Source organism: Trachurus japonicus, chromosome 18, assembly GCF_045865225.1.
Source record: "Trachurus japonicus isolate A0001 chromosome 18, Traja_1.0".
NCBI classification, from domain to species: domain Eukaryota; kingdom Metazoa; phylum Chordata; class Actinopteri; order Carangiformes; family Carangidae; genus Trachurus; species Trachurus japonicus.
The window spans coordinates 3070777-3080749 of record NC_140924.1 but is presented as its reverse complement, the minus strand read 5'-3'; the positions used below and the strand labels follow the sequence as shown (position 1 = coordinate 3080749).

Sequence of the window (9973 nt, the reverse complement as noted above, 5' to 3'; positions counted from 1 at the left end):
TCTTGAAAAGCGGCTGAAATCATGTTTACTTGGTCTACTGTATTAGAAAACATATCAGGTCACCAGTCATCACTTCACCACCTGATGGACCATGATACGTATATTTTATGTAACATGTTACTTAAAGGATCAGCTGAAACAAAACAGATATTTTTATTAGTTTGAATACTCTGGTGTGATATCAGTACATTCTTACTTTTTGTTTTTTTGCAACAGCCCCCTCTAGACACATACAGGGTTCAGCCTGTGAGGATTCACCAGGGTGTTGGTGTTTACAGTAAATCTATATGAGGCGTAACTACTGACTTCATACTGTCAGAGGACAGATAACTGTGACTGAGGTTACACCATATAATACAGAAAACAGGAAAGACAATAAGTTCATCACTGAACAAATGGTGAACATCACCACATGTAGAAATGAAGGTCTGACAACACAAGAGACACGTTGGACACTGTCCTGAAGGACTTTGACCAACTTATCTACATTGTTATGTTCATATGTTTCATTAAGAATATGAACTATAACAACAACAGGATGAACTGTGGGGGAGGGGCTGCAGCAGCAGGACGTCAGGGGTATTTACTGCTGGACTTAGGACCCTGAGGAGGACGGGACATGTGATGCTACTGAGGTCAAGTGTGAACTCTATAAATAACTTTGTCTTGACACATTTGATGAGAACAACAACCTCAAACACACTGTCACACCGTGTGCATGAGCATCATTGGACGGAGCAGAAAAAGGTGTGAATTTCAGAATTTCAGACCACAGCTCAGTGTTGTCTACAGGAGGAAGCTGCTGCTGTGGTTTTACATGCAGAGTTAAAAAAAGATAAAAGCTGTTAGAGAAGCAGCTGAACGTCTCTGCTCCGTCCACTCTTTAATATCCTGATACACATTTTACAAAAAACCAATCAATGATAGATCAATAGAAAACACTCATCACCTTCTTCAGTGGGTGATACCAAAGCAGAACCACTGAACGGACAGTTTGTCAGAATAAACTGGTCTTAATGGTGTCAGACCAAACTGGGAGGAGTTGAACTGGTTCTGGTGTTGGACCATGATGGTGAAGAAGAAGAAGAGCAGCTGTACCTCTCGTCTTTGATCTGCCGTCTTTGATGATTATTGGTCCATAGGTGACGTCCTGAGTCCTCACTGCAGAGTAGACGGCAGCTGGATCGCTCTCTGGACGAGACACAACACATCACATGAGGACACTGCAGGAAACTTTATCTCTGGTCCAATCACAGCCCAGAGAGGAGCCACTGTGCTGGATCTACACAGATCAAGATCCTGAGCCAGTTCCAAATCTAGTTCTAGATCTGGATCCTGAACTGAGATACAGATACAGACACAGGTCAGAGGTGAGGCGAGGCAAGTGCTTGCCAGTCACCCAAAGGGACATCCCCTTGGCCAAGTAGCCAGGACGCATGATCAATTGGAGGCATAGTGACAGGACCACCACTGTCACATGTAGTTTACACTGACTCACAGATGAGAGTGAATGAGTTCACTGAGCTCCAGTCTGACTGACCAGTGAACCAGGGTCTACAGAGTCCCACACTGGGTCCTGGTCTCTGGTCCCTGTGGGTCCAGAACTCCTGTCAGAGACTTTACAGAGTTAAACTTGTCAATAGTATTTTATTTATTATTATTTTATTGACCTTTATTTAACCAGCCAACCAACCACTGAGATCATAAATCTCCTTTCTAAGCTAGACCTCCACGGCAGCAGCCTTATGAAACCAACACGTACAAGACCCACAGGTGAACAATAAAACAAAATGGCAGCTATTTAAAGACAGTGGCCACTCCAGTTCCCTCATCACTGACTCAGACTGTGAGAGTTTGTCACCTCTGGTGGTGTTCAGGCTGTTTCTAGTCTGTGCTGGTGGTTTTGGTAGCTCTGTAGTTTCTGCTCTGAGGAGGTGTGGAGCGGTTCACCACAACCAACACGGAACCAGTCACATTTTCCATCAGATGAACTCTGTCAAACCCAAAGAACCACACGAGAGAAAACAGGTGAAGATACCAGAGTTTATTAATGAAACCAGACCACTGCTGCAGGAACAAACAGTTATAAAAAATAAAATACAGAAATGAAGGTCGGACAACACAAGAGACACGTTGACTAACTTATCTACATTGCTACTTTCATTTATTACATGGCTCAGCAAAGCAGCAGAGAAGAGACCGGACTTGCAGATTCGCTAAATGATGCAATTTATGAATCAATAAAAGTCGTACTTTGATCAACATTATGTCTCAGAGCAATTATTTTACTCCTAAGCTGTGTAATAAGCAGGATAATGTAGAATTAGTGGGTTGTTAGGGAGAAATAAACCGCTTCTGTTGGGGTTTATTTCTTCATAACAACCTCCGCACTCTACATTATCCCTTACATACAGCATGATGATGAAAGGATGTACTGTGGGGGAGGGGCGGCAGCAGCAGGACGTCAGTGGTGGGACAGGTGTGAAGGAGTGAAGCTCTTCCCCATCGAAGTGTAGACGACCTCTGACTCCAGTGGACACTCTGAACACAGACACACAGTTCAGTCAATATGAGTTCTACCTGTCCTCTACCTGACTTCACCTCTCTCATTCTGGGATGGCAGTCAGACTCCATCCGTCCTACACCAGTGTCATGTTGGGACCACAGAATCACATCATTGTCTAAATATGATGTTTGAACTGTGCCAAACATATGAACAATGAGATGTGTCCTCTTTTACTATGGGTAAATACTACCACTACCTGCTGTATTTGCTACTACTACTTTAATAACCACTGGACAAACAGACAATAGTAGAACTGGTTTCTGTTTGAGGTCGAATTATAATGTAACTACTGATTTGGTGTCATATAAACAGTGTTTAATATTGAAGAAAGTTTGATCATATTAGACACTTCCTATATGTTTAACTATGTGTTTGCATGTTGTACGTTATGACCTAGATTGTCTATGTCTTTTTTGTCTCTAATAATAAGCTCAGAGTGGAGTGTGTGCAGTTTCACTCAGCTCAGGTTTTGTTCATAAAAACAGGAAGCTGGACCACAGAGCTGTTTCACCACAAGATCAGAGACCAGCAGCAGCTCTGTCTCCTGCCAACACTCAGTTAACCACAGACAGCACCAGGCACATCTCTACCCCCACCCCCACAGAGACAGGCTGATCTGTCCTTTATATCTGAGCTGAGGCAGCAATGAACTCTGGGAAATGAGGTCCTTTGTATTATATATTTAGTTTGATTTTACACAAATCACCTTATTGTGTAAAATGTCCCTGAATGCACCGTGGTCCCCACATCGCACACTGTCCACCAACGTCCTCATAAACACACACACTGTAGTTTGTTTACCTACACTTGTGAGGACCGTCACTGTCTCAGTGTCCAGTCACTGAACAACAACTACAAACAACTGATGTCAACATCCAAACAACAAACAAATAAACTCATTACCTCTGCGCCGTCTGATTGGCTGCTGTTGGTTACGTAATATGTTCATGTCACGGTGCATGATGTCATCTGTGATGTAATTTCCTCCAACTTCGTCATCATCAGCTGTAAAGAATCAAAATGAACAACAACATCATTCACAATATGGAATATATGGAATCATAATCATGATAATTTATTATAAATAACTAATTAACTCATTGAGTGCCAGACCTTTTATAAAATGGTCAGTGCCAGGTGCCAGCGTTTTGGGGCATTCTGAGTAATATGTCAAGACCCAGAGAGTATTTTGTACTATGACTCTGAAAACACCAAACAGCTCAAAGGAAAGATGAGACTCTCTATTTAACTAGGGAAAAAAACATTTGTTTGTACCTTGTTCCATTCTTGATTTATCTTAAGTTGAATAGAGCCTGGTTGCACCAAAAAGACCACTTTTTTTCTAGAAAGCTGAGAAAAATGCATTTTTGTGAAAGAGAGTCTCTCAAGAAAAACAGTGATTTATCCATTTTAATTTTGGCTTCAAAAACATGTAAGACATCTGAACATTTCATTTCACATGTTTTTTCATTGTACAAAAAAAAAAAAAAAAAAAAATACAACAAGTAGGAGTCTTACTCTGCAGAGTGATGCCTGCTCTCCTACTCCTCCTGCAGTTGCTGCCCCCTCACCCTCTCCTAACCCCCTCCCCTCCCCTCCTTCTCCTCCCCTCCTTCTCCTCCTGCTGCTTCCCCTCGTCTCTGAAGGAGGGAGGGAGACGTCGTGGCGTCTTCAGCCTCTCTGCTGGACGCGGCCGCGGCAGCGACGCACCGCGCTGATCTCTCGGTTCGTCGTCACGACGTCGGTTTGTGAAACTGACTCCGCGACCCGCTTTCGCTTCGGCATTTCGGTGCTGATCATCTAGATGAGTTTACCTTTCCTGCCTCCTCTGATCACTTCATGCTGGAGCTATGCTAATAGCATCCGTGGCTAAGCTTTCCTCCAGCTCCACGTTACACTAGTTCCAGGCTCTGCCCGTCGTTGTCCTCTAGAAATAGAAACTTTTCCCAACTTTTTTATCTCTGTACCGATCGCACTCGTCTTCTCCTTCCTCTTCACTTCTTGCTCTGATCTACAGTCTTCTTCGTTCTACACATCCCAGAAGCCCCAAAATTACTCACAGTGTGCGCAACAGCGTCCCCATTTACCAGCCGCAGAAAAGTGCATTTGACGTATATATACGTCAATGGCACTCAATGAGTTAATAGGAACATTTTTATATAGTTTCAAATAAGGAAACTACAAAACTAAATCTGTGTCTCACCTGTAGGTTTCCTCTGGACACATTGTCTCATCAGTTGAACCAGTAGAACCAGCAGAATAAGTAGAACCAGGACACAGACTAATACAGCAGGCAGCAGCACAGAGAGAAGAAGAGGAGGAGGAGGAGGGGGGGTTCTAGGTCCAGGTGTGGTGAGGGGACTCTCTGAAATATAAAAGACAGTTAAATTACAAATGTAAAACATGAAGCCAATATCTGGTTTTGCTTTTCCCCAACTCTTTAAATCAAACATTTGACCTGTGACCTCCTGACCTGTGACGGTGATCCAGCTGGGTGGAGACCCTCCATGGCCTGTGATGTCACAGCTGTAGAGGCCTTCATCAGACTTGGTAACATGGTGGATGGTCATGTGACGTGTAGGCTCAGTCCTGATGAGGGAGCCATCTTTATAGAAAGCAGCTGGGGGGTTGGAGGGAGGGGTCTCCTTTGATTGACAGCTCAGAGTGACATCATGTCCCTCCATCACAGGGAGGACAGGACTCTGCAGGATCACTGGTCCACCTCAACACAGAGACAAAGTACAGCAGTTGATCCATTTCCACACAGCTTCATCAACACTGACTCCACAGTCTGATCTTACCAGTCACAGTGATGTTGATGCTGCTGCTGCTGCTTGTTGCTCCCTCTCTCAGCTCACACCAGTAAACTCCACTGTCTGATGGGACGAGGAAGCTGATTCTACAGGAGGAACCAGTTGATCTTCCCCAGTCGACTCCACACTGAGTTCTGTTGTCTCTGGTTGTGTTCCTCATCACCTTCCATCCAGCAGAGCTGTCGTCCTCCTCACAGCTCAGAGACACAGAGTCTCCATGAAACAGCTGAGAGCTGCTGGGACTCACAGTCAGACGAGCTGAGAGGAGAAATCAGTGAATATTTGAAACTTATGAAATAAAACCATTCATCTAGTCATCCAAGTCACTATCATTTTGTAAAGTTCTGCCATCAGCAGTTAAAGGTCGACCAGTGAATGTTGTCACCACTTCATCATGTGTCTTCAGTGGATCAGAAAAGTAACGTTAATGAGGCTGAAAACAATTCAATTATAATCTAAACATACTGCAGGAGAACATGTATGAATGAGGAACTGCAGTGACTATCTGATCCCAGATCAGTTCAACTAGTCAGCATGAGTCTATGAAGAGTTCTTTGTCTCTAGTGTTTTTCTGGAGTCTGTTTCTGGTTGTCTTCTTCCCTTCAGCCTGCAGCCACTGCTCTGTCTGCCTCTCTGACTCCTGACAGTCACTGCTACAACCTGAACTCATCCTGTTGTTGATCACATTCAGACTGAGAAAAGAGGCGTTCACTGACCTGTGTGTGTTGTGCAGCAGAGCAGAGACATCAGACCTGCAGAGACATGACATCAGCTTTAACAGGTCGACCTCCACAACACTTTAATACAGACATGAATAAACACCAGTTCCTGTTCCTCTGACTCCAGATCAGATGTGATCTGACTCCAGACGGTCTGAAGCCGTGCAGAGACACGAGGTGACGTTCATCAGCAGAGGACCACAGATTTGGAATGAGCTCGATGACACTTTAAAAATGTCACGTTGTATTTCAATCTTTAAGAAAAACCTCAAAAAACAACTACTGTCAATGTATGTCTGACTGACTGTCATATACACAAGCTTACCTGCTTGTGTATATGACAATCAGTTCCTCTGACTCCAGATCAGATGTGAGTGAGGGTCTGAAGCCGTGCAGAGACACGAGGTGACGTTCATCAGCAGAGGACCACAGATTTGGAATGAGCTCGATGACACGTTGTATTTCAATCTTTAAGAAACCTCAAAAAACAACTACTGTCAATGTCTGATTGATTGTCATATACACAAGCAGGTCATTTGGCACCAGCACTGTGTTTTCTTTCACCGATGTAGCCCTGACAATGCTTGGCAACACTGCCCTTAGTCATGGTATTCTGCCCCTTAAAGCAGATATCAGTGGCACGGCCGTTTCGGCTAATGCTGTGTTCAAGGCAGGCTTTTGAAACCGTAAGTTACAGCTTCAAGTCACAACTACGACTTGGTAGCGTTCCAGGTAACCCGTAGCTCGTGTTTTTACCGTCCTGTTGTCTGTGAAAGTTCCCTATAACGGCCACTCGTAACTTCCGACCCGTGAACTCGTACCAGATCGAACTGGTATGACTTCACAGGAAGGAAAAACACAAAGTACGAGTTTCCTTGAACGCACCATGAGTTAGCAGCCCCCGCCCTTGTCAGGCATCAATTGGCCCTCGTGCTACGTCACCACATTCACGCGCATCCCTTGGCTGCACACACAGCCCTTCATGCCGTTCTCTCCCCTCATTGGATAACACTTGTATCCCACAAGGAAAATGTTCTCCTCGGGTTACAGCAGAGCAGAGTGACGGAGAGACTCGTGTTTAGGCTGAAATACTTCATGTAAGTGATTGCTGACGGAAAATAGGACTATTTAGGACTTATATTAACAAAAACATTCCACTGATATCTGCTTTAACTATTGTGTCCTTACTTGTTCTTTTTTGGGGTATTTTCTTTTCATTTCTTCTTTCTCCTTCACACACAAAGTTGTATTTGAAAGCTGGAAATGTTTGTCATATGTTTGTCCTAGTGTGTTGTTGTATTTTAATGTCTGTTGTACGTCTGTCCTATACGTATTATTGTACTCAATGTCTGTTGTGTTAGTGTGTCTGTGGGCCCCCTACTAGGAGCTTTAGGTAGCTTCCTTGGGGTCACCCCGTTTTCACACGCTGTAGCTAATGTAATATGTTTGTAAGATTTTTCCAGATGATGTGTGCGTGTGTGAAAATCAATCAATCAATCAATCAATCAATCAATCAATCAATCAATCAAGCTCTGCTCCACAGTCTGCTCTCTAACCGACAGCACGAGTCCTCATCACTTCATTCTCCTCAGGTAAAGATCACTAACTTTTCTTCTGTTGTTAAACGTTACAGTGAAGACACCAGGAAGAGGCTTTTATCTGTCTCTGCTGCTTTAAAAAGATCATTTATATTTTATATCTTTCCCTGTGTAGATTAGTCAGTTTTCTGATCAATAACTGATATTGATAAGTGTGTCAGTGTGTACTTACAGAGCAGCCTCAGCAGAGATGTGTCGTCCATTGTTCCTCCTGTTAAATGAGCTCCTCACTCTGCGTGGTCACAGTAGTCTGTCTACGCTTCCTTCCTCTATCTAGCTTTTGATGGTGTTGGGGACGCTGCTATTTACAGATGTCCCTGAATGCCTCACATGTAGATTCAGAGACAGTGATGCTGAACTTTACAGTAGTTCCCTGAATGTGTCCTGTCAGACAGAGTGGATGTAGCTGCAGCTGCAGTCAGGCTCTGGAGGGTTAACATGGTTTACAGTCCTCACTGTATAAAGAGTAAAATGACAAAAACAAAGCAAAGGTCTGTGAGGGGAGAGCGGCTCAGCAGGACGCAGCCTCCTTCCTGTTCAGTTTCTTGATTAAATTCATCAGGGCATGAGAAGTATTGTCAGTTGTGTGTTAGTGAATGACCATGTTATCTAGTGAGTGGTGCAGCAGCAGCAACTGGCCAGTAGAGGGAGACACATGACACCTGACCTCACCTGACCTCACATCCTCCAGTGAAGTTTCAACTACATTAACTAAGCAACCACTTATATATAGCCTAATAATGTGACTGAGCAGCCTATTCGTACCCATCCTGTTGTACTGTTAAACAATGATACAATATTACCTGAACATCCCACATCCACTCACACAGACTTAAAAAATAGTTAACTTTTAATATTTTTCACTTCCTACTGGTGTAAATATTTTACTATATCTCTTTCTTTGTTCTGTCCCAGTATTGTACTGTACCGTTGCAAAAAGAAACTTCTTGAAAAGCTCCTAAAAATCATGTTTACTTGGTCTATTGTATGATAAATCGTATCATCCATCTATTGTCTTCACCTCTTATACAGTATACTGTATAGGTATCTGACAGGACGAAGTCACCAGCCATCACTCCACCACCTGATGATACATTTACTAAACATGTCACTAAAGATCAGCTGAAACAAAAACACACATTTTCATTACTGAATCCATCAGTGTGATATCAGTTCATATTTACTTGTTTGGTTTTTTTGCAACAGCCCCTCTAGACACCACAGCTCTGTAGCGCCCCCTCCTGACACATACAGAGTTCAGCCTGGGAGGATTCCTGGGTGTTGGTGTTTACAGTAAATCTATATGAGGTGTGACACTGACTTCATATGATCAGAGGACAGACAACTGTGTCAGAACAACCTGAGGTGAATGGTTCTCATGAGACTGAGGTTACACAGTAACAGTAGGCTACACCGGGCCGTGACAACACGATGCAGGTTGGACCCTGATCACCAGAGTAAACAGAGGAGCGGTCAGCGTGGACACGTGTTTACAACAACATGGTCAGTCATGTTAAACCTCAGCAGCAGCTGAATGTTCAGTTTTCATGTAAAAACCTCAGTGTAACAGTTCCTCAGAGATATGGTTCAGTCTCCTGCTGCTGAGAACCGGACTGGGAGCTTGTGTTGACGTTACGCCGTCATGACGCCATCACGTTCTTCGCCGTCATCGTTCAGCTCCTCCTTCACAGCGGATGGAGAGTTCACACAGAGTCAGAGAGGAGGAAGAAGACGGTCAGAGCAGCAGCAGCGGCGGAGTGTTCAAAGGCTGCTGTGGCGGTTTGATATCGACGCTCCTGGACACTGACTGATATTACAGAGTAGAAGAAGTAGAAGAAGATGAAGATGTGTTCCTCCTCCTCGGTGTTGTTGGTCTCCCTGTGTCTCCTGCTGTGTCTTCCCCCATGTTTGTCCTCTGACGGTAAGACCTGAACTCTCTGTCTCTGTGGTTACTGTAATGGTTACCCATGGTTACACTTAGTTTTTACTGTAGTTACAGTAGTTTTACAGTCGTCAGTGACCGTAGAGTGACCAGTTGTCGTCAGTCTCTCTCTGTCTCAACATGGCGGATCACTTCCTGTTTTTCGCTCCGTATCAAACTAACGAGTTTCAGAGCATTAGGACAGGAGGCTAAGACCTGGTCTGGTACCAGAACAAGACCAGGACTCACTGTAGGGTCCTCGTGTGACGGTGTGTTCAGGTGCAGTGGGACACGACGCTGCCTCGTGTGATGGCGCAGTTAGAATTGTTTTCTTCCTGGTAGATGTCGGTTCTCCG

At 44.1% G+C, this 9973-nt stretch overlaps 1 protein-coding gene across 1 annotated transcript; it reads right to left on the bottom strand.

Annotated features, from left to right (window-relative positions):
• Positions 1 to 405: 405 nt before the first annotated feature.
• On the bottom strand, positions 406 to 7899 carry LOC146968328 (sialoadhesin-like). Its single transcript, XM_085760322.1, has 8 exons — positions 7869 to 7899; positions 6096 to 6131; positions 5368 to 5637; positions 5040 to 5288; positions 4770 to 4931; positions 3470 to 3571; positions 1099 to 1191; positions 406 to 428 (listed from the first exon to the last, which is right to left on the bottom strand). Exons 1-8 carry the CDS (start codon positions 7897 to 7899, stop codon positions 406 to 408), a joined length of 966 nt encoding a protein of 321 aa, XP_085616448.1.
• Between the last annotated feature and the right edge of the window lie 2074 nt (positions 7900 to 9973).